The sequence below is a fragment of the Salvelinus namaycush genome, chromosome 9 (genome assembly GCF_016432855.1).
Source record: "Salvelinus namaycush isolate Seneca chromosome 9, SaNama_1.0, whole genome shotgun sequence".
In the NCBI taxonomy this organism is placed as follows: domain Eukaryota; kingdom Metazoa; phylum Chordata; class Actinopteri; order Salmoniformes; family Salmonidae; genus Salvelinus; species Salvelinus namaycush.
In genome coordinates this window covers 16,587,145-16,612,739 of record NC_052315.1, presented here as the reverse complement: position 1 = coordinate 16,612,739, position 25,595 = coordinate 16,587,145, and the positions used below count along the sequence as shown (strand labels likewise).

The 25,595-nt window shown below is 43.9% G+C and overlaps 1 protein-coding gene across 1 annotated transcript; it reads right to left on the bottom strand.

Annotated features, from left to right (window-relative positions):
- Positions 1–18,050: 18,050 nt before the first annotated feature.
- LOC120053396 (sphingosine 1-phosphate receptor 4-like) lies at positions 18,051–20,841 on the bottom strand. Its single transcript, XM_039000520.1, has 2 exons — positions 20,757–20,841; positions 18,051–19,982 (listed from the first exon to the last, which is right to left on the bottom strand). The coding sequence occupies exon 2, from the start codon at positions 19,796–19,798 to the stop codon at positions 18,593–18,595; it is 1,206 nt and encodes a 401-aa protein (XP_038856448.1). The 5' UTR covers positions 19,799–19,982; positions 20,757–20,841; the 3' UTR covers positions 18,051–18,592.
- Positions 20,842–25,595: the final 4,754 nt, after the last annotated feature.

Sequence of the window (25,595 nt, the reverse complement as noted above, 5' to 3'; positions counted from 1 at the left end):
AGAAGCCTACTCCCTAAGTTTGTTTTACTCACTGCTTTAGCACACTCTGCCAACTCGGATGTCTTAGCCGTGTCTGAATCCTGGCTTAGGAAAACCACCAAAAACCCTGAAATCTCCATCCCTAACTATAACATTTTCCACCAAGATAGAACTGCCAAAGGGGGCAGTGTTGCAATCTACTGCAAAGATAGATTGCAGAGTTATGTATTACTATCCAAGTCTGTTCCAAAACAATTCGAGCTTCTACTTCTAAAAATTCACCTTTCCAGAAACAAGTCTCTCACTGTTAGCCGCTTGCTATAAACCTCCCTCTGCCCCCAGCTGTGCCCTCAATACCATATGTGAATTGATTGCCCCCCATCTATCTTCTGAGCTCGTGCTACTAGGTGACCTAAACTGGGACATGCTTATCCAACAATCTAAGCTTGATGCCCTCAATCTCACACAAATTATCAATGAACCTACCAGGTACAACTCCAAATTCGTAAACACGGGCACCCTCATAGATGTCATCCTAACTAACTCGCCCTCCAAATACACCTCTGCTGTTTTCAATCAAGAGCTCAGCGATCACTGCCTCATTGCCCGCATCCATAATGGGTCTGCGACCAAATGACCACCCCTCATCACTGTCAAACGCTCCCTAAAACACTTCTGCGAGCAGGCCTTTCTAATCGACCTGGCCGGGGTATCCTGGAATGACATTGACCTCATGATGATGCCTGGCTATTCTTTAAAAGTGCCTTCCTCACCATCTTAAATAAGCATGCCCCATTCAAAAAATGTAGAACTAGGAATAGATATAGTCCTTGGTTCACTCCAGACCTGTCTGCCCTTGACCAGCACAAAAACATCCTGTGGCGTTCTGCATTAGCATCGAATAGCCCCCGTGATATGCAACTTTTCAGGGAAGTTAGGAACCAATATACACAGGCAGTTAGGAAAGCTAAGGCTAGCTTTTTCAAACAGAAATTTGCATCCTGTGGTACAACCTCAAAAAAGTTCTGGGACACTGTAAAGTCCATGGAGAATAAGAGCACCTCCTCGCAGCTGCCCACTGCTCTGAGGCTAGGAAACACTGTCACCACCGATAAATCCACTATAATTGAGAATTTCAATAAGCATTTCTCTACGGCTGGCCATGCTTTCCACCTGGCTACCCCTACCCCGGTCAACTGCCCGGCACCCTCCACAGCAACCCGCCAAAGCCCCCACCATTTCTCCTTCACCCAAATCCAGATAGCTGATGTTCTGAAAGAGCTGCAAAATCGGGACCCCTACAAATTAGCGGGGCTAGACAATCTGGACCCTCTCTTTCTAAAATGATCTGCCGAAATTGTTGCAACTCCTATTACTAGCCTGTTCAACCTCTCTTTCGTATCGTCTGAGATTCCCAAAGATTGAAAAGCTGCCGCGGTCATCCCCCTCTTCAAAGGGGGTGACACTCTAGACCCAAACTGCTACAGACCTATATCTATCCTACCCTGTCTTTCTAAGGTCTTCGAAAGCCAAGTTAACAGATCACCGACCATTTCGAATCCCACCGTACCTTCTCCGCTATGCAATCTGGTTTCAGAGCTGGTCATGGGTGCACCTCAGCCACGCTCAAGGTCCTAAACGACATCACAACCATCATCGATAAGAGACATTACTGCGCAGCCGTATTCATCGACCTGGCCAAGGCTTTCGACTCTGTCAATCACCACATTCTTATTGGCAGACTCGACAGCCTTGACTTCTCAAATGATTGCCTCGCCTGGTTTACCAACTACTTCTCTGATAGAGTTCAGTGTGTCAAATCGGAGGGCCTGTTGTCCGGACCTCTGGCAGTCTCTATGGTGGTACCACAGGGTTCAATTCTCGGGCTGACTCTCTTCTCTGTATACATCAATGATGTTGCTCTTGCTGCTGGTGATTCTCTGATACACCTCTACGCAGACGACACCATTCTGTATACTTCTGGCCCCTCTTTGGACACTGTGTTAACTAACCTCCAGACGAGTTTCAATGCCATACAACTCTCCTTCCGTGGCCTCCAACTGCTCTTAAACACAAGTAAAACTAAATGCATGCTATTCAACCGATCACTGCCCGCACCTGCTCGCCCGTCCAGCAGGTGTCTGGTTAGACTGTAAACTCTCCTTCCAGACTCACATTAAGCATCTCCAATCCAAAATTAAATCTAGAATCGGCTTCCTATATCGCAACAAAGCATCCTTCACTCATGCTGCCAAACATACCCTCTTAAAACTGACCATCCTACCGATCCTCGACTTCAGTGATGTCATCTATAAAATAGCCTCCAACACTCTACTCAACAAACTGGATGCAGTCTATGACAGTGCCATCCGTTTTGTCACCAAAGCCCCATACACTACACACCATTGCGAACTGTACACTCTCGTTGGTTGGCCCTCGCTTCATACTCGTCGCCAAACCCACTGGCTACAGGTTATCTACAAGTCTCTGCTAGGTAAAGCCCCGCCTTATCTCAGCTCACTGGTCACCATAGCAGCACCCACTTGTAGCACGTGCTCCAGCAGGTATATCTCACTGGTCACCCCCAAAGCCAATTCCTCCTTTGGTCGTCTTTCCTTCCAGTTCTCTGCTGCCAATGACTGGAACAAACTGCAAAAATCTCTGAAGCTGGAAACCTTTATCTCCCTTACTTGCTTTAAGCACCAGCTGTCAGAGCAGCTCACAGATTACTGCACCTGTACATAGCCTATCTATAATTTAGCCCTAACAACTACCTATTCCCCTACTGTATTTATTTATTTATTTTGCTCCTTTGCACGCCATTATTTCTATTTCTACTTTGCACATTCTTCCACAGCAGATCTACCATTCCAGTGTTTTACTTGCTATATTGTATTTACCTCGCCACCATGGCCTTTTTTTGCCTTTACCTCCCTTATCTCACCTCATTTGCTCACATTGTATATAGACTTATTTTTCTACTGTATTATTGACTGTATGTTTTGTTTATTCCATGTGTAACATATTCCATGTGTTGTTGTATGTGTCGAATTGCTATGCTTTATCTTGGCCAGGTCGCAGTTGCAAATGAGAACTTGTTCTCAACTAGCCTACCTGGTTAAATAAAGGTGAAAGAAAAAAAGAAAGAAAAAAAAAGACCCAACTATTCCAAGAACAATACTTACCATACGAGCCTGAAATGTCAGAACTACAAAACAACAGAACACCTGTCGGGACTTGGTAAAGCGTACACACGTTCTGCATAGCAGAACCCACAGGAAACCTGCAGTAACCTGGAAACGGTGTACTCGCACGCTGCCACGGCAGCCCAAGGCTCAAACTCACAGGGAAACTGTGGTAATACGGATACATGTGAAATCTGCACGCTGACTAACACGCACTCCCAGACCCAGTGATACAGTGTTGCTTCCGTCTCTCTCCTTGCCCCGACCTGGGCTCAAACCAGGGACCCTCTGAACACATCAACAACTGCCTCCCATGAAGCATTGTTACCTATCGTTCCACAAAGCCTCGGCCCTTGCAGAGCGAGGGAAACAACTACTTCAAGGTCTCAGAGCTAGTGACGTCACTGATTGAAAAGCTATTAGCGCGCACCCCGCTAACTAGCTAGCCATTTCACAAACACTACATCAGCCATAAGAACAACATGAGCCACAGGGAGCAGTTACATCCAAGCAATAAAACCTCACAAAGGTATGTGGGGAACCCCAACTCGCTACACCACAGACATCACCAATCATCATACACCTAAACACTACCCAAGAAGCCGCCACACCCCTAGTAGAGTGAGCTTGCACACCACTAGGCAACCCTTGTCCTTTGTTGTCACAGGCCAGGGAGCCTCCACAATCCAATGAGAAAGACGCTGTTTAAAAAGCGCCCTACCCAGAGTTGGATTAGCGAAACAGACAAAAAGCTGGTCACAACGCGGATATCCTTGGTCCTATACATATACGTGCGTAAAGCGCACACCAGACATAGGCCATGCAACCTGCGTTGTTCACTGGAAGTAAATGGAGGAGGTGAGAAAGGGAAAGTTCGAATGCCAGAACCTGTCAGATATAGGCATAACCTTGGGAGCAAACTGCATTAGGACGTAACCTCACTTTGGAGTCAATACTGTAGAAGATACTTGCGGAAGATCCCCAATGCCCTTGGCTGAGACATAGGCCATGAGCAGGGCAGTCTTGTAGGAAAGGACCTCCACGTCCACAGACTCCAATGGTTCAAACAGAGGCTTATACAGAGTATGCAGGACCAACGCCAAATCCCAGGTCTTTGCCATAGGCTTAGACCCCGATCCAAGCCTACACACGTCTTTCAGGAACCGCACCACCAGAGGATGAGACCCCAGGGTAGAGCCATCCATCGCTACCTGACACGTTGAAATGGCTGACATATAGACCTGTTCAAATAGCTCTTGCAAGAACATCAAAATGTCCACCAAAGAGCTCTGAAAAGGAGAAACTCCCTCACCTTGACATCCACCCTCAAACCATAAATATGGGATCTGAGGGTTTGGCCCCTGAAAGGTGGAATTTGATGGCTAGGGGTTTATCCTCAAACCTGATTACGACTATACAGTCGACGCGTGCACCCTCTACAAGAGGTTTGTGTACATATAAGTGGCACGCGTCGACTGTATAGTCGTAATCAGGTTTGAGGATAAACCCCTAGCCATCAAATTCCACCTTTCAGGGGCCAAACCCACAGATCCCATATCTATGGTCATGGGTGCCAAATCCTTCCGTGGGACAATAGATCCCAATGGCACAGAATTTCCCACAGGTCCCCGCCCAACAGGCGGATGCTCTTCGGGAACAGAGACTCCTGATGGACTTTCTCCACAGTGACTTGAATCAGGTCCACCGGAGGAATGCATAGAGCAGGGTTAGAGGCTATTGATATGCCAAAGCATTAGTTCCCAACAGAGCGCCCAGATCCCTTATTTAGAACAACAGACGACAATGTTTGTTTTCTCACGATGTGTAAAGTCTACGTCAGCCCTGCCGTACTGGTCCCATATCTGGGCCACCACTGAGGGATGCAGTCTCCACTCCGTAGAGATAGGACCCCTCCTAGAAAGTAGACCCACACCCAGGTTAACAGATCTGGGAAGATACGTCGACCTGAGCGACAGGAAATGCGCAGTGCTCCATAAGAGCAGATAAAGGGCCAGATTTAGGAGAGAGTGAGACTGAGTCAATCCCTGTCTGTTGATGTACTCCATCACCGTCGGACCTTACCAACACATGCTGGCCCTCCAACATCAGAAGGAAACGCCTCAGCGCTAGCAAAACAGTCAGTAGCTCTAGGTAATTGATATGCAGCGCCCTTTGCGCTGTTGACCAAATCCCTCTTTCTGAGTAACCCACACACAGCGTTACCCCTCTCAGTAAGGATGAGTCTGTTGTGATCACCCTGTGGTACACTACCTGGCCCATGAGAACCCCCTGCAACAGCAGTTGCGGGTCTCTCCAAGGAGTCAAGGCCCAAAGGCACGACAGGGATATCTTGAGCGAGATGCGTGCAGACACGTAGCAATCAACCAGCACTGAAAGAGACACATCAATTGAAGTCCCAGAGGGACCAAAGCTATCATCAGACCCAATAACCGCAGGCACAAGCGAAAAGGCACCAAGTGCCCCAGCTGAAACCGTGCCAGACAGAGCTGGAATACGACCCTCCTCTGTTGGGACAAAAACGCATGATTCAGAACCGAGTCCAGAACTAGACCCAGAAACTGAATGCACAACTTTTTCTGTGATTTAAGATGAATCCCAGCTACTGAATATGGGAAACCAGCATGGAAGTGTGGAGCTCCAAGTTTTCCCTCGACGCCACTACGACCAGCCAAGTGTCCAGATAAGCCAATACTCTTATCCCCTGGCACCGCACCGGTGCCAAAGCCACCTGAACCACCATAAAAAAGGTGTGGGCGATAGTGAGATGGGGAGGATGTATAACACATGAAAATATGCATCCTTAAGATCTATGGACGTGAACCAATCGCTGGGACACGCAATGACTGCAATAGCCGGCAAAGTGTGAGTATTTTGAACTTGCAACCTTGAGGTGCATGTTTAAAACATGCAAGTTCAGGATGGGACACAACGTTCCATCGCTCTTGGGAACTAAGAAGTACCGGCTATACCAACCGCTCTGTACTTCTGACACAGGGACCACCCGAATAACCTGCTTTTGAAGGAGATCTCCTCTCTCCAGGCAGGTGCTAGGACCTCGGGGACCGACGACGTAATGACGCCACGAAAAGGAGGAGGATTCACAGCGAACTGCTGACCGTACACCCTCGTTTCCGTCCTCATCACCCATGGTGACTGCACATGCCCGCCACTGGATGGAGCACGCTGCCAGTCTTCCATACATTATCTCAAGGGGCAGAGTGCCACCCTGAGAACTGGGATAATTTAGATTTTCTGTCAAGCTGTTTTCATATCCATCACTCTTGACAATCGTGTGTCTGAACGTGGGGTAGGAACTATGCGTTCTGATACCTGGCCCACAACGTGTTTGGGGACACCCATGCTTGGATTAGCCACCTTGCTAGACTCTGGAGCCAAATAACGTGCCACTCATCAGCAAAATATTTAAACATGAGTAAGCGACATTTCACCGCTGCCGGCACAGGAGGTAAATACCTTAAGCACCATCAAGGGCACATTCACCACCAATGGTTCACTCTCCCTCGCCAAATCCAAAGCCGGGACTTTAGGCTGCCCCGGTCTGATGTCATCCAATTTACACTCTGAAAACCCTCCAGAACCAATCAGGGATAGTATATCATTCCATGGAATCCAGACTCTGAACATTGTCAGAGAAACCGAAATGAGCCTAACTCAGCTGAGATGACACCCATATCAACTCCAATCACCAATATTCCTCACAAAGTCAGCCCAACTCCGAATGGAAGTTGAACTTAGCCAGAGCCGTGGTCACACGAACTGGTCCAAGCCAAGGCCTCCTGAGCGTGATTCCACCCCAGGCAATAGGACAGCACTCGTGAGTATCTTTAATTTTCATTGTGAAACCACATGCGGTGGAGGTTCAAACTCGGCTGGTTAGCTTTTTTGAACTGACTCGTACCACTGGCCATCTTACTCAAGCAAGGAAGCATTAGCTACACAAGCAGAACAGAACGTAGGTCACTGTTACCAAACACAAAAACTGATACCAAGACCCAAAAATCGAAACATCTAGGGGTACGAGTACTCTCTCCCCACTAACAGACACCTAAGTCGGATCCGAATCTCCTAGCCATCATGTGCTTAAAAAGTTTGTAAATTGCGTGACACGTTCTTCCTTCAGGTGAGCTGAAGAGCCCCGGTGTTATAGCCAGGGAGGCGGGGCTTCCGAGGGTGGGATCGACATCCACTGGCCCTTTGGGCATCATTTCAGTTTGCTTCAGGTGAATAGGATTGGTCTTTGACTCCCCATAATATATTATACAGAGTGATCGACTGAAAGGGAACTGAATTTCATTGTGAGGTAATCCAAGTGAAATTTCTGCTATGTCTATGTAATTGATGTTACCCTAGAAAGCCTCATTTTCAGCTGATTGGGAATGTCTGCTATGTTACTTTATGTTCCCCTGCCACAGAGATAATGTAGCACGTTATAAATCAGGACTTGGAAACATTCTTCATCTTAAGAGTTTGTTACCATAGGATAAAAGAGGTTCATTAACTATACAATACATCTCAGCTCATCCAACAAGGTGTGCATTGTAGATGACATTTGCCACCTCTTGAATCTTTTGCAATTATTTTTAACCTTGAAGAGATTACCTGAATGAGATCCAGTTTTGTAATATGAAAGGACTGCTGGAATCTTGTCCTCGGGACATTGTTCCAAAGTAATATTAATCAAATGCTATGGATCTTTTTTTCTTCATCTATTATGGGATAAATCGAGTCTAATCCATCAGACAGGAGATTAACATTGATCTACTACTTAAAATGTCTTATTTGTGGTTTCTTAACTCTGAGACATGCTTGGTTTCTTTTGTTATCACAGGTATTTCTTTCATGCTGTTCTGTGAGTCACCACTTTTCCTGTAAATCTTGTGTAATCCTACCACAAAACCCATGAATAAAACAATTACGACTTCATACAATATCTGTTCTATTATTTATTTGTTTGAAGGTTCCCCATGTTTACTCTTGCATCTATGTGATTTACAAGGTACATAAAAATGTCTTAAAGGCCCAGTTCAGTCAAAAACATGATTTTTCTAAATGGTGTATATACTGATCAAAAATATAAACGCATGTAAAGTGTTGGTCCCATGTTTTGTGAGCTTTATTTCCCATACACACAAAAACCTAATTTCTCTCAAATTTTGTCCACAAATTTAGTTACATCCCTTTTAGTGAGCATTTCTCCTTTTCCAAGATAATCCATCCACCTGACAGGTGTGGCATATCAAGAAGCTGATTAAACACCTTGTGCTGGGAACAATAAAAGCCCACTCTAAAATGTGCAGTTTTGTCCCCATACACCTCCTCCAACGTCATTTTAGAGAATTTGTCAGAACGTCCAACTGGCCTCACAACTGCAGGTCATGTGTAACCATGCCATACTAGGACCTCCACATCCAGCTTCTTCCCCTGCGGCATCGTCTGAGACCAGCCACCCGGACAGCTGATAAAACGGTGGGTTTGCACAACCAAAGAATTTCTGTACAAACTGTAAGAAACCGTCTCAGGGAAGCTCATCTGCGTGCTCGTCGTCCTCACAGGGGTCTTGAACTGACTGCAGATCGGCATCGTAACCGACTTCAGTGGGCAAATGCTCACTTTCGATTGCCACTGGCATGCGGGAGAAATGTGCTCTTCTCGGATGAATCCTGGTTTCAACTGTACCGGGCAGATTGCAGACAACCGTGTATGGCATCGTGTGGGTGAGTGGTTTGCTGATATCAACGTTGAGAATGAGTGCCCCAAGCAAAAGATACAGACAACAAACACACACTGCATGAGGCAAATGGTGGTCACACCAGATATTTTTTTTTTTTTTTTTGGGGGGGGGGGGTAGATCAGCTTTAATATTGCAGATAGATGTGGCTTCTATCAATGTAATTGTCTGCGTAATTTCCAATCCCCTATATTTTTTTATGTACAGTATATATTATTTATATATATTTTAAATATATTTTCCTTTATTATTTTTCCCTATTATTTTTTCCCTAACCCTACCACCCCTCCCCTAATTGGAGTAAACTAATGGACAACAACACTTAGGCTTCTACCTCCAGCTTATACATACTATATACATTTTACAGCTCAGCATTCAACACCATAGTACCCTCCAAGCTCATCATCAAGCTGGAGGCCCTGGGCCTCAACCCCGCCCTGTGCAATTGGGTCCTGGACATTCTGACGGGCCGCCCTCAGGTGGTGAAGGTAGGAAACAACATCTCCACTTTGCTGACCCTCAACACTGGGGCCCCACAAGGGTGCGTGCTCAGCCCCCTCCTGTACTCCCTGTTCACCCACAACAGTGTGGCCTTGCACGCCTCCAACTCAATCGTCAAGTTTGCAGACGATTACCAACAACGACGAGACAGCCTACAGAGAGGAGGTGAGGGCACTCGGAGAGTGGTGTCAGGAAAACAACCTCTCACTCAACATCAACAAAACAAAGGAGATAATCGTGGACTTGAGGAAACAGCAGAGGGAGCACCCCCCATCCACATCGAAGGGACAGCAGTGGAGATGGTTGGAAAGTTTTAAGTTCCTCGGCGTACACATCACAGACAAACTTAAATGGTCCACACCATACAGATAGTGTGGTGAAGAAGGCACAACAGCGCCTCTTCAACCTCAGGAGAATGAAGAAATGTGTCTTGTCACTTAAAACCCTGACAAACTTTTACAGATGCACAATCGAAAGCATCCTGTCAGGCTGTATCACAGGTACGGCAACTGCACCGTCCTCAACCGCAAGGCTCTCCAGAGGGTGGTCCGGTCTGCACAACGCATCACCGGGGGCAAACTACCTAGCCTCCATGAGACCTACAGCACCCGATGTCACAGGAAGGCCAAAAAGATAATCAAGGACAACAACCATCTGAGCCACTGCCTGTTCACACCGCTATCATCCAGAAGGCGAGGTCAGTACAGGTGCATCAAAGCTGGGACTGAGAGACTGAAAAACAGCTTCTATTTCAAGGCCATCAGACTGCTAAACAGCAATCACTAACTCAGAAAGGCTGCTGCCTACATTGAGACCCAATCACTGGACACTTTAATAAATGGATCACTAGTCACTTTAAATAATGCCACTTTAATAATGTTTACATATCTTACATTACTCATATCACATGTATATACTGTATTTTATACCATCTATTGCACCTTGCCTATGCCGCTCGGCCATCGCTCGTCCATATATTTACATGTACATATTCTCATTCACCTCTTTAGATTTGTGTGTATTAGGTAGTTGTTGGGATATTGTTAGATTACTTGTTAGATATTACTGCACTGTCGGAATTAGAAGCACAAGCATTTCGCTACACTCGCATTAATGTCTGCTAACCATGTGTATGTGACCAATAAAATTTGATTTACAGACACAGTATATTTTACATTAGTTATCTTTTGTTTGTTTTTAGTCCCATCCTTCAGCTCCACTAAACCCCTCCCATCTATCTCTGAACACCATCAAGTTTCTATTTAACATATATTTTTCCACTGTGCTGTGATGTTTCACAAAAGTTCTGAACCTTTCTATTCTCATAGTTTCTACAGATTGTAAATTTAAAGAACATTTATTTGCTAAGAGTATTATTATATTATTGATCAATTGACTATGACTTTTCAAATCACCCAGCAGTGCTATTTGCAGAGTTATGGCTAGGTAAATGTTGCAATTCTTCAGCCATTCCTGAACCTGCAACCAAAAACAAGCTACAAATGGACAGTACCAAAACAAATGATCTAATGTTTATGTCTCTTCATAGCAACATCTGCACCGCTGGGGTGGTTGTCTCCCCCATATATATAACATTCTCTTAGTTGCAAGAATTTTGTATAATAATTCAAATTGAAAAACTCTGTTTTGAATCCGGCGTCATTTTGTGTATCAGTTCATAAATCATGTGCCGTGGAATCGGTACATCGAAAATCTCTTCGCAAACCATTTCCTTATATGAATTGTAACTCTGTAAAATACTTGAAATTGTTGCATGCTGCGTTCATATTTGCTCAGTGTATATTTCCACACTATGAGGTTGGAATAATACTGTGAAATTGTGAAAATGGTGATAATGTCCTTTTAGTGTAAAATTTCAGCCTATTTTGATGGGATGGAGTTTTGGCCTGCCTGGTGACATCACTGGGCGGTAATAGGCGGGACAGTTGTAAATCATGCAGCGCCGTGTGTCACGATGGCAGATTTTAGAGAAACAACAAATGTCGGTACATATAAGTGTCTTATATCGTCTGAAAGCTTAAATTCTTGTTAATAGAACTACACTGTCCAATTTACAGTAGCTATTACTGTGAAAAAATGCCATGCTATTGTTTGAGGAGAGCTCCTAACAACAAAACACTTTTTTCACCGCAATATGTTTGATAAATTCACCTCTGAAGGTGAAATGTGTACTTACATTCTGAAATCTTGCTCTGATTTATCATCCAAAGGGTCCCAGAGATAAAATGAATTGTTGTTTTGTTAGATAAAATCCTTTTTCATATCCTAAAAAGGTCCAGCATGCACGATCGATTGCATGCACGATCGATTTTGTATTTCCACTCGTTCAATTTGCAAAGAAAGGAATCTGTGAAAATCTAAACCTAAACGTTGTTTCAACCAGTAAAATCACGTTCGTATTTATTCCTCAGAGATCCTAGAACGTAACCAGACTTCACTATATCATGAGGAGTGTAGTATATCCTATAGGACACCAAATTTGGTCAGAGAGCGACGCCTTCATGGCGAGCCGATGACGCAGGCGGTCTTCACTTGATTGACTGTAACTTTGTCAAATAAGCACCAATTGGGGTCAAACAAAGCTAGCTAGATAGCAAATGAGCTGGGCTTTACGGGAGTATGCGGCAGATACTCTGTATCAGTCGCAAAACTTTGCTGCTAACCTTGTGCAACAGCATGCCTTTTCCTTTTGGACAAAAATTACAAGAATATGGAGAGTTATGAAGTTATGAAAACTGGGTGTTTTGTAAATGTTGAACTTACAATATGGCTACTAATACTGGAAAAGCTGAATCAAAGTTCAAGTATACAGATTTGACAATATTCTTGCAGAAAAATGTAATGTAAATATCTCCTTCACGATTTGCCCAAATGTACCTGGGTGACTTCACACTAAATGTCATGTAGTTTGCTCATACTTCAAGTTATCCCTCTGGAACTTTGCACATACATTGCTGCCATCTTGTGGACACCATCTGAATTACAACCAGAGTGATGGATAGTACTGGGACCTTTCTGTTGCATTTCAAAGATGGTGGTAGAAAAAAGAAGAAAGTGGTTGGTTATTTCTTTGTATTTTCTTCTACCAGATCTATTGTGTTATATTCTTCTACATTCAATTCACATTTCCACAGACTTCAAAGTGTTTCCTTTCAAAATGTACCAAGAATATGCATATCCTTGCCTCAGGGCCTGAGCTACAGGCAGTTAGATTTGGGTATGTCATTTTAGGCAAAAATTGAAAAAAAGGGGGCTATCCCTAAGAAGTTTTAATAGACCAATAAGAAAGAGTTCCAAACCTCTCTGCCAATAACAGCTAATTGTCCGTTTTCCCTCCCCATTCAGACATCTCCCAGTTAACTTGCATGCCTTATCCAACAGTGCAGTATTTAATATAAAAAACAAGATAAAAATGAGAGGAAGCTAAATACAGGGTAAATGTACAATGTGCAGGGATACTGGAGTATTTGAGGTAGAAAACAATTACTGTAAGGTACTTTATTGTTACCCAGAAATGAGTTGATATTCAGATAAAAACGGCTGCATTGGACCTTTAAAAGGAACCCAAAGGGTTTTCCAGGTAATTACAGAAGGTCACAGGTTCAAATACCCACCAGGATTACACTTGTTCCATCCAGTGGGCTGCCTACAACCCACACTAGAATCATAAATATGACAATACATACTCTCCAGCCCTCCTATACACACACAGTCCTAAATGGCTTATCCAGACCAAAGACTCAGCTCTCCCCACATCTCCTATTTTAGTTTCCATAGCAATGCCAAAGTCCGTTTATCGTTCTCCTCAAAGGCTGACCAGATTTGTGATGTGGCTGCTTTATTTGGCTTGATTCGTTTTTGTTGCCCCCTCCACTATTTAATCAGTGTCCTTGTGATCCTGGCCGTGGCAGCGTGCGGGCTGGGTAATTGGCTTAGGCTGAGCAGTACCAGCTGTGCAACAAATTCAAGCCCCAGTCCACTCTGCCTCATAGCGTGTAAATGACAAGCTGGGAGAAAAACCACGGAATTGGGGCTACTGCCTGCCGGTCCTCCCAGCCTCAGGTCACGGCCTTGCTGAAATCCAACTCTCAGTGCATAAAAGACCACTCTTTGAAAAAGTATTCGGTATGAAGTCATGCAGAAATTATACTTTGACCGAATTTCCTAGACATTTTTTTATTGAGTTCATATGCGCACGTCTTGAAGGGAGCAGCTGTTGGAATTTCATCAGATTGTGTCATATCCGTGTCCTTATACTGTATATCATCTAATATAGATGTACACATCATGATAGAGATGTACACATCATGATAGAGATGTACACGTCACAAAATTCCTGGTCCTACATAACCTCTGTCTTGTCCTCCCTCCCTTCATCTTCTGATCTGCAAGCCAGACTGGAGCGATGACAGATCTGAAACTGGTAAAGAAGAAGGAAACAGCTGAGTTGAAGACTTCAGTACATCTCCTTTGTGCTCTCATGGTCTCTTGTCTTCTCCAGATGTTTTTTTCTTCCTCAGCTTCTCAGAGGCCAGCTCGTATGTGTGTGTGTGTTACAACACAATTACAACTGAGTATAATTAACCAAAATTACTCAAAATCTGCAAGCTAAGATCCCATGGTCAGGTGCAACAGACAAATTCAAGAAATTGTGTAATTAAGCAATAAGGCCCGAGGGGGTGTGGTGTATGGCCAATATAACACAGCTAAGGGCTGTTCTTTCAAATGACGCAACGCGGAGTACCTGGATACAGCCCCTAGCCATGGTATATTGGCAATATACCACAAACACCTGAGGTGCCTTTTTCTTTTTTACTTTTACCCCTTTGGTCAGGGCCAGCTGTGACACAGCCTGGGATCAAACTCGGGTCTGTAGTGTCTCAACTACTGTGATACACCTGAGGTGCCTTATTGCTATTATAAACTGGTAACCAACGTAATTAGAGCAGTGAAAATAAATGTTTTGTCATACCTATGGTATAAGGTCTGATATACCACAACTTTCAGCCAATCAGCATTCAGAGCTCGAACCACCCAGTTTATAAAATGCAAATAATGCACTGTGTGGACAAGCTGTGACTACACAGCTATGCCCTTCCCTTGCTTTGTTCTCTGTGCTGGCAGGAGCATGATGTCAATGATATCAATGACCCATTGTCAATTGGAAAGTAAATTATTGTGTTGTGATTGATTGGGTGTGATAGTATCCACAACACTCACTATTTACATAGCCTTTAGTAATGGATAAATACGTGAGCCTGAAGTATGAACGCTAAACGCCAAATTCATGACATTCGTTCTCTGAACCACTTTGAGGTCTTTGGAGGCACCTACAATATTGTCAGCTCGCTAGTTTATGAAATCATCCATCCGAAGCACTGAAAAAGAACAGATACTCAGGGCTCCCGAATGGCGCAGCAGTCTAAGGCACTGCATCTCAGTGCAAGAGGCATCACTACAGTCCCTGGTTTGAATCCAGGCTGAATCGCATCCGGCCGTGATTGGGAGTTCCATAGGGCGACGCACAATTGACCCAGCGTCATCCGGGTTTGGCCGGGGTTGGCCGTCATTGTAAATAAGAATTTGTTCTTAACTGACTTGCCTAGTAAAATAAAGGTAAAAAAATAAAATAAAAAGATAACCAGTGACCTCCGTGACACCTTCAAGCTTCTCTTCTCAGTGCTTCTGTTTGGTTCCCTCCCTGTTTCACCACAGTCAAATCCCATTTACCCACTTAAGATGGCTGCCAGAGCCAGGGAGAAAAATACAAATATTCCCACATCCACCTCCTGTAATGGCATGTTTACATGTTGTCCTCGTTCCTCATTTACAGTCTAGAAAATAAGCCATTGTATATCTCACTAAGGTAGCTAGCAGAACGGCAGGTTCGTGAACTGTGAGCAGGAAGGAAGGAAGGAGGAGAGGAAAGGAAAGAGAAGCCAGCTGGAGTGTTTCAGGGCCTGTCGTAATGTCATTAGCACACCTGGAGGCAAATCGCTGGGTAATTAAAGAGCGTACGGCCACGTCTGCACGCAACCACATTAACCCAACACACCTCAATTAGAGCAGAGAAAGGGTCTGTTGTGGGCGAGAGAGAGCGGCGGTCTACGTATCAGCCCTCGACGTGTCAAATATGATACAACAAACGGCTAAGCCCTCTGCTAATAAAGCCTGGAATTTGTTTTCTTTTTCATCAGGCACTGAAGCTGGAGACACGCCAGGACCCGAAATGAAAGGCTTATCTTACCTTTACTGCAAAAGTGCAGGACTTTGTGTGAAGACGTATAGCAACACATGCAACCACTTGTTTACTTCAACAATATGACAACAACAAAAACAGTAAAGAGACAAAAGGCCACAATGCAGTGTATTTTACTGCACTGACTTCTGCTAGAGGCCTCTGTAGTCACTTTTGACTCGCAACTGACAGACTTATGCAAGCCATTTTACAGCAAAATACTATACCTTAAAAAAAAATAAAAAAAGATTCTTTGGATAACCCATTTCGCAATCAATATTCAACCATGATGGTTACGCATGGTTTATTTCTACAATTTAATTATTCCTCCACTTCCTGTGTGTGTGTGTGTGTGTGTGTGTGTGTGTGTGTGTGTGTGTGTGTGTGTGTGTGTGTGTGTGTGTGTGTGTGTGTGTGTGTGTGTGTGTGTGTGTGTGTGTGTGTAGCACATCAATCACCTGCATGGTAGACAAAGGGCAAGTTTTTTTCCTCTCTCACCTCACACCACATTTCCCTCCCAGTTCCCACAGCCACGGGCGAGCCCGAGCAGCTCAGCGACGTCACAAACAGGCATGCCTGTGTGGTCGCCAAACCCTCTCAATACTCTAAACTGGTTTCCTTTCTTAAGCACCCTTCCCCTTACTTCATTAGCACTGGTGTAAAATAACTTGTCAGGTAAAAGCAATTTTCCAGATCTAGCATACCTGATTCAACTTGTCAACTAATCATCAAGCTTTTGACTAGGTCAATCAGGTGAGCTAGTTCAGGGCTAGAACAAAATGGTAAACGTCTGGGGGTCCCCAAGGAGATGTTTGAGAAACACTGGTTTAGACTATTGAGATGCACCCCTGCATCACAGTTCCCATAGCCATTCTTTTCAGAACCTCTGACCGGCGAACGTCTGTAGCTCTGTCAGCCGAGTGATCCGTCAGCTATGATTTATGACGACTATCCTCCATCCCCCACCATTTCCTGAGCTCAGCTAAAATCACCTCACCTCCATCTTCCTTCCCCACTGTCTTCTGGAATGTTCTCATAGAGCCCGAGTACTGTTGCTAATTCCTGATATTTAATTTACATTTCACTGTGATTGTTAGGTGTGAGGAGGTTCACCACCTGCATAGGAACTGTACAGTATGGTTAGTTAATCTGTAAATACAAGCAGCACTGATGAAACCTGCTGTTGGATGTGAAGCAACATCTTCACAGTTCACACAAGCCCCTGATAACATGTCTCCACCCTGAGGTAGATGGTGGTAATTGCTTATGGGAGTGAAGTGTTTATTTAATTTGACCATGTAGTAATACAGTACAACAACAAGACAGATATTATATTATTTAAAAACATTTATTTATACATTTTACATTTTCAAGATAACAGCAATATCATCCTCCTACACAGTAACAGCAATAGTAAAGCCTTCAACAAATGTATATTCTTACAATGAAAAACTTTTTTGAAATAAAATGTACTGTGACCATCAAAAAAATGAATAAAACTCTACAGTTTTGTACAATACATACACTATATATACAAAAGTATGTGGACACGCCTTCAAATGAGTGGATTTGGCTATTTCAGCCACACCCGTTCCTGACAGGTGTATAAAATCGAGCACACAGCCATGCAATCGCCATAGACAAACATTGACAGTAGCATGGCCTTACTGAAGAGCTCAGTGACTTTCAATGTGGTACTGTCAAAGGATGCCACCTTTCCAACAAGTCAATTCACCAAATTTCTGCCCTGTTGGAGCTGCCCCGGTCAACTATAAAGTGCTGTTATTGTGAAGTGGAAATTTCTAAGAGCAATAACGGCTCAGCCGCTAAGTGGTAGGCCACACAAATCCACAGAATAGGGCCGAAGAGTGTTGAAGCGCGTAGCGTTTAAAAATCATCTGTCCTTGGTTGCAATACCTCACTACGAGTTCCAAACTGCCTCTGAAAGCAACGTCAGCACAATAACTGTTTATCGGGAGCTTCATGAAATGGGTTTCCATGGTCGAGCAGCTGCAGAAAAGCCTAAGATCACCACGCGCAATGCCAAGCGTCGGCATTGCGAGCAGGTGTCCACATACTTTTGGTCATTTAGTGTATGTCTTTGTATCTATGTATAAATCTTATTGTATTCTCAAAAAGATCTAAAAACAAAAATAGATTTTTAAATCTCAGTTCTAGTAGTAGAATGAAAGCACTGAAAAAGTGCACACAGCATATAGACCTCAATGACAGAAACAGGTAATCTGTTTTGAGTCTCAAACAGTGAAACAAAATAAAGCTTCTATAATGCTTCTTCTTTAAGAAATCTTGAACAACTCTTTAAAGTTTTTTTTGTAATGCATAACATGAAATAAACTTTAATCAGCATGTGCCAGGTCCTGATCTGATGACAAGGCAAAAAAATGAACAAAACTAATAACAGAGAAAACCGTTAGCCTTGTATCAAAGCTGTATCATGGTTGTATTGTGGCTGTATCAAGGCTGTATCTTCATAGTTGTATCAAGGCTGTATCAAGGCTGTATCATGGTTGTATCATGGCTGTATCTTTAAAGTTGTATCATGGCTGTATCATGGCTGTATCATGTTGCATCATGGTTGTATCATGGTTGTATGTAGGCTGTATCTTCATAGTTGTATCATGCTTGTATCTAGGCTGTTTCTTCATGGCTGTATCATGCTTGTATCTAGGCTGTAACAAGGCTGTATCTTCATAGTTGTGCCAATGAGATACATGTTCTACTACCCTGTTTCTACTACCCTTGTGCTAGCGGGCTTTCTCTAAATTCCAACACCCGCACACAGACCCACACAGACCCACACAGACCCACACAGACACACACAGACACAAAGAGAGCTCTCTTTCACATCTACGTCTGCCCCAGGCAGCCCTTTGTGGTCTAACCGCTCGACACAGACAGGCAGCTGGTGGTGGAGCTGAGGCGGCTCTTCTTGGGGGCCTTGGGTGCAGGCGGGGGGCTGATACTGAAACTCCTGACCTTATTGAAACTGTTCCTCAGGCTACTATGCCTGGTGCTCCCCGTGCTGCTGGTCTCCTTGGACACGAAGGCATCAGGGTGACAGAGGCCTGCCCTAAGGCAGCAGCAGCACAGCAGCCCTGCGATGGCCTTCCTCAGCTCTGTGCTACCCAGGGCGTAGATGACAGGGTTCAGAGCAGAGTTGAGCACGGCCAGAGCAATGACCCAGTCGGCACTGAAGAGGGGCGCGCACTGCCGCGACACACAGAAAAAGTCCAGGAGCAGCAGGGCGAACAGAGGGCCCCAGCACATGATGAACACACCCACGATGGAGATTACCGTCTTCAGGAGCCCCAGGGATCGCTTGCGGCTGCGCTGGGATCCCACCTTGGCGCTGCTGCGCACGTGGCAGTAGATGGCGCCGTAGAGCACGCCGATGGCCAGCAGGATGAGGGAGAAGATGAGCAGAGAGAAGAAGATGTAGCTCTTGGAGTAGAGCGGCAGCAGGGTGGAGCAGCTCTCCAGGCTGCACACGCAGTTCCATCCCAGCAGGGGGAGAAAGCCGATGGCGAAGGCCAGGATCCAGCACAGCGCCACCAGGACGTAGATACGACATGTCTTCCTGGCTGACTTCTGGTGCAGCGGCTTCATCATAGTGGTGTAGCGCTCCACTGCTATCAGCAGCAGGCTGAAGATAGAGGCAGCCAAGGTCACAAACATCACCCCTTCCCTGAACAGCCACAGAGCTGCGCTCAGTCTGAACGTCTGGCTGCCAGACATGCAGATGTTGACCACGTAGGCCGCCCCGGCCAGCAAGTCGCTGAGGGTGATGTTGGCGATGCACACGTAGACCCAGCGGTGGCTGTTGCGGATCCTTGAGAGCACGGCCACCAGGACCAGCAGGTTCTCCAGGATGATGAGGATGCTGATGAAGAGGGAGAGGAACGCGCCCAAGCTCAGGCCACCTTGGCGGGGCCCGCGGTGCTGCAGGCGCCCTGTGTGGTTGTAGTGCTCAAGGATCACATTGTTGCTAATACTGCTTCTACTGCTGTTGTTGGTGATGTTGCTACTCCAGAGGTACAGGTAGGGGCAGGAGGTTGAGGAGCTCAGGGAGGACAGGGCATCCATGGCTGGGTTGTGCAGAGCTTGATGTGCTGTGCTGTGTTCGGCTGGGCTTGGCAGGTCAGAAAATGGCTGGATTGGGCTGGATAAGGCAAGACTTGGATGCGTGTAGAACTCCTGCAGTAGGCCCCGGGCCCCGACTCAGGCTAACACACTCTCTCCACTGGAGCTCTGCTGTCTCACAACCCACCTAGCAAACACAGGGAGATATTTGATATGAAAAGATGTGTGATAAGCGATAATAATGAGGTACAAGCTGTTTGTAGCGCATGAACTGAAGGTAATGAAAATAATATATTTTGTTGGTATATTGCATAGTTTATAAAGTCATTGTGAAAAGCTGGGGAAAAACTATTTTCAGAAAATTAGATAAGAATTTGTCAGTTGACCCGACCTCGTAAAACTGCATGCCTCCACTAGCATGCGTTAGGGCCATTTAAACCTCTCTGTACCATTTAAACCACATTGTGGTTAGCTGGGAGGAGCAGCCAGCTGCAGCCAGGAAGGGGATTTAAGTTCAATCTGCACGTGAAGTCAACATCTTTGAAAGTCGTAAAACTGCTATATCAAAATTCCTATTATTAGCGATAATTGAAAAACTGTGTTCCACTCTGGAGTGAAATAAAGAGTACCACATTATATTTATTTATTTTCTTAATTTTTAGATTTTATAAAACAATTTCCCTTTAAATTCCAAGATTTTTCCTTTTTTGCTAAATTTGTGTTAGAATTTGTTGCATGTGAGCAAAAGCTTACATGGCCACAAATGCCTTGCAAATGTATTGCTACAGTTATATGTAATATATGTAACCATACACCTGGCTCTCCATTCCAAGTTTTTTTTCTCGTCTAAAATCACTATCTAATTGTATAATTTCATATGAATAACACATGAAGTGAAGAGAAGTTGTGTATAATTTAGATTTTAACAAAATAAACAGTTGTTACTTAATGTGTTACTTACATGTGCAGAGATACTGTTGGTAGTGATGCTGTGTGGAAGGCCATCCCCTGTGTGGGCTGATAGAACACATCTGCACTACTCTATTGAAGAGACGAGGAAGGAACTTATGGTACCACACCCATAAGGACCAACACACACACACACACACACGCACACACACACACACGATGCAAGAGGTTATTGACACTGATGAGCTGTTTCATCACTGCTCAAGAGAAAACACACTAATTGTGAAATGCTTTAGAATGTGACCATTCAGATGGATGCCATCAATCAATGTGTGAATTGATCATTTGATATGGGCTAATCCACACTTCCATGAGGCCATTACAATACAGTTTTGTTGATTGTGTACTGTAATTTTCCACATACTTAATCTCAATGACGTGAACACTTTTCCCAACACTTGAGCCATGTTTCGACCCCTGCAATACTTTAATCCTACTGCCCAAGTTACTCCATGATGATTACGGGAAGTGCCGTTCATAGTGTTTTCCTAATACATGTAATGTTGAAGTGATTGGAGGAGGATGTTTTCAAGGATATGTTGCAAGATACTTTTTCTACTAGAAAGGCATCAACCCAGTGTTTTTACTCAATATTTCTCAGAAAGAAAAAAATTATCCTGACACGAAGAAAACAGGAACCTTCTGATCAGATGTGTAACGGGGCCCCTCCCTTTGGTTCCCCTACTATAGATGTACAGCTATGGTTTCACACCTCACTTCACCCAGCTGTGACAGACCACAGTCCTGCCAACAATGGCCTACTTACCACCCGGTGAGCCCCAACCACTTACCATAACTGACCAAAGTCAACATCACACACGCAGTAAAGACAAATATCACTACTGATTAAAAAAAGGTGCTGTCAGTGATAAACGTTAAAGCACACTTCTTCCTTCAGATCAACTACTTGTTCCAGCTGAAGCGCATCTGCAATCTCATGCTTAACTTGACTCATGGTGAGTCATTTAAGGAAAGTGAGGCCACAAGTTTAAAGTTTGTATTGTCACATGCACAAGTACAGTGAAATGCCTTTCTTGCTTGCTCTTTCCCAACAATAAAGTAATCAATATCTGTAGTACTATAAAACATTATAAAAAAGTCAAGTAGAACAAAAACGCACAAGAAATAGAAAGAAGAACACAAGAAAGTAAGTAAATAAGCTATATTGAGGGTCAGTTCTAATACCATGTTTACAATGTGCAGGGATACTGGAGTGGGAGGGTTATATACTGTATGTACAGTATACCGTAGGTGCATCAGGATATACACAAGAAAAACACCAAAAAACACAACATGCAACAATTTCAAAGATTTTACTGAGTTACATTTCAAAAAAGGAAATCAGCCATTAAAATCATTCTAAATTCTCTTGCACCAGCTCTGGTGGACAATCCTGCAGTCAGCATGCCAACTGCACACTCACTCACAACTTGTGTTGTGTGACAAAACTGCACATTTTATAGTGGCCAATTGTTGTTCACAGTACAAGGTGCACATGTGTAATGATCATGCTGTTTAATCAGCTTCTTGATATAACACACCTGTCAGGGGGATGGATTATCTTGGCAAAGGAGAAATGCTCACTAACAGGGATGTAAACAAATTTGTACATTTTTGAGAAATAAGCTTTTTGTGTGTATAGAGAATTTCTGGGATCTTTTATTTCAGCTTATTTCAACACTTTACATGTTGCATTTATATTTTTGCTCAGTATATTATAAACAAAGTAGCAGCAGCGTATATGATGATTGTATGTGACTGTGTGAAAATGTGTGTACAGTCAGTATGAAAGTGTCTGCGTGTTATGTGTGTGAGAAAATTAAGTGAGTGTGTGTTGGAGTGTCAGTGTGAGTAAGTGAGTGTGCATAGAGTGAGTGTTTGAGTGTGCAAAAATTAAATAGAAAGGTCAATGCAGATACTTGTTGCTTCGATTCCGCTTGGCGTACGGAAGCAGAGAGAACAGATTATATCTATGGTTTAGATGGCTGGGGGCTTTAACAATTTTCCGGGCCTTCCTTTCACACAGCCTGATATACCGTGCATTCGGAAAGTATTCAGACCCCTTGATTTCATCCACACTTTGGTACTTGACAGCCTTATTCTGAAATGTATTAAATTGTTATTTTTCCCTCATCAATCTACACACAATACCCCATAATGACAAAGCAAAAACAAGTTTTTAGAAAAAATAAATATTCAGACCCTTTACTCAGTACTTTGTTGGAGCAACTTTGGCATCGAGTACAACCTCAAGTCTTCTTGGGTATGATGCTACAAGCTTGGCACACCTGTATTTGAGGAGTTTCTCACATTATCCTCTGCAGATCCTCTCAAGCTCTGTCAGGTTGGATGGGGAGCGTTTGCTGCACAGCTATTTTCAGGTCTCTCCAGAGATGTTCGATCTGGTTAACGTCCGGGCTCTGGCTTGGCCACTCAAGGACATTCAGAGACTTTTCTCGAAGCCACTCCTGCTTTGTCTTGGCTGTGTGCTTAGGGTCGTTGTCTTGTTGGAAGATGAACGTTTGCCCCAGTCTGAGGTCCTGAGCACTCTGGAGCATGTTTTAATCAAAGATCTCTCTGTACTTTGCTCTGTTCATCTTCCCCCTCGATCCTGACTAGTCTCCCAGTCCCTGCCGCAGAACGCCACCCACAGCATGGTTCACCATAGAGATGGTGCCAGGTTTCCTCCAGATGTGATGCTTAGCATTCAGGCCAAAGAGTTCAATCTTAGTTTCATCAGACCAGAGAATCTTGTGTCTCATGGTAAGAGAACTTTAGGTGCCTTTTGGAAAACACCAAGCTGGATGTCATGTGCCTTTTACTGAGGAGTGGCTTCCGTCTGGCCACTCTACCATAAAGGCCTGATTAGTGGAGTGCTGCAGAGATGGTTGTCCTTCTGAAAGGTTCTCCCATCTGGAGCTCTGTCAGAGTGACCATCGGGTTCTTGGTCACCTCCCTGACCAAGGCCCTTCTCCCCCGATTGCTCAGTTTGGCCGGGAGGCCAGCTCTAGGAAGAGTTTTGGTGGTTCCAAACTTCTTCCATTTAAGAATGATGGAGGCCACTGTGTTCTTGGGGACCTTCAATGCTGCATAATTTTTTTTGTACCCTTCCCCAGATCTGTGCCTCGACACAATCCTGTCTCGGAGCTCTACGGACAATTCCTTTGACCTCATGCCTTGGTTTTTGTAGGACCTTAAATAGACAGTTGTGTTCCTTTCCAAATCATGTCCAATCTATTGAACTTCCACAGGTGGACTCCAATCAAGTTGTAGAAACATCTCAAGGATGATGTATGGAAACATGATGCACCTGAGCTCAATTTCAGATCTCATAGCAAAGGGTCTGAATACGATTGTAAAGAAGATGTTTTTGTTTCTAGTTTTTAATAAATTTGCAAAAATGTCAAAAAAACAATTTTCGCTTTATCATTATGGGCTATTGTGTGTAGATTGATGAGGGGGAAAAAATATTGAATCAATTTTAGAATAAGGCTGTAACACAACAAAATGTGGAAAACGTCAAGGGTTCTGAATACTTTCCGAATGCACTGTAGAGGTACTAGATGGCAGGGAGCTCTGCCCCAGTGATGTACTTTGCTGTTTGCACCATCCTCTGTAGCGCCATACGATCGAGGGCAGTGCAATTGCCATACCAAGCAGTGATGCAGCCAGTCAAGATGCTCTCGATGGTGCAGCTGTAGAACCTTTAGAGGATTTGAAGGCCCATGCCAAAGTGGTTTGATTTAGATCTACACATTCTCGTTTAATGAGTAACCTCTCATTGAAATGACCTTTCTGCCACTGAATAATGCAAATAACAAACCCAATGGCCAATTAGCTGAATAAATATTTAGATCTCACCTGTCTTTGGGGCAGCCACGCAAACAATGAAAACACTGTCATAGTAAAGTTAGTTTTAATCTTCCTAGTTTTACCTACATTTCAGGGTAATAAGGCATTTACTCCCTGACGGAGTAAAAAAAATCACAACATCTAATTTTTCAATAAGGCTGTAGTGAAATCTTGCATGCTTCAATAATCTTCTAGTAAAATAGGTGATACATATGAACCTTTTCTCAATCAAGTGATGCTACAGAGGCAGTATCGGTTTGTGGGCCTGAAAAAAACTGCCCAGAAAAGGTAACAGAAACAACCGCATCCTTGGCTGTCAACACCCATAACTGTTGAAAACGCCCTTTCTCTGAAAATACAACTAAAACCACAATGTGCATAGCGTAGACTACAAGGAAATGGAAACTATGAACTTGTTTACATTCCTTCCCCCAACATTCAGCAAGTTATGAAACCTTTTTATATTTAAGTATGCACAATATGCCAAATAGAGTGGAAAAGTTGCCCTTAACCATAGATAGGCTACAGCAGAATAATGATATTTTCCCCTCTCCATAATGATTAAGGTTAGGATTAGAGGTAGGGTAATCTGATACTAAATATTTTATGGTCTATGCTAGAACATATTCTGCCTTAATTGAGCATGTATGTGAGTCACAGGTACATATCAGTTGCTGACCTACTAATTGGGGCATTCAAGGTCAATACTGCGTTAAATTATCAATGTGATTTTATAGCTTTACTTACAGTATATGCTTTTCCTCAAGAAATAAATCACATAACAGTTAGAAGCATCTGCACATACACCTACAGTAAGTCAATTACTGATGACAACGGGCAAGTAGTCTATCCCACAGACTTCTAAACTCAGCAAAAAAAGAAACATCCTCTCACTGTCAACTGCATTTATTTTCAGCAAACTTAACATGTGTAAATATTTGTATGAACATAAGATTCAACAACTGAGACCTAAACTGAA

Bases quoted from the DNA above. Each gene is read 5' to 3' on its own strand.
- LOC120053396 (XM_039000520.1), bottom strand. From the start codon at position 19,798: ATGGATGCCCTGTCCTCCCTGAGCTCCTCAACCTCCTGCCCCTACCTG.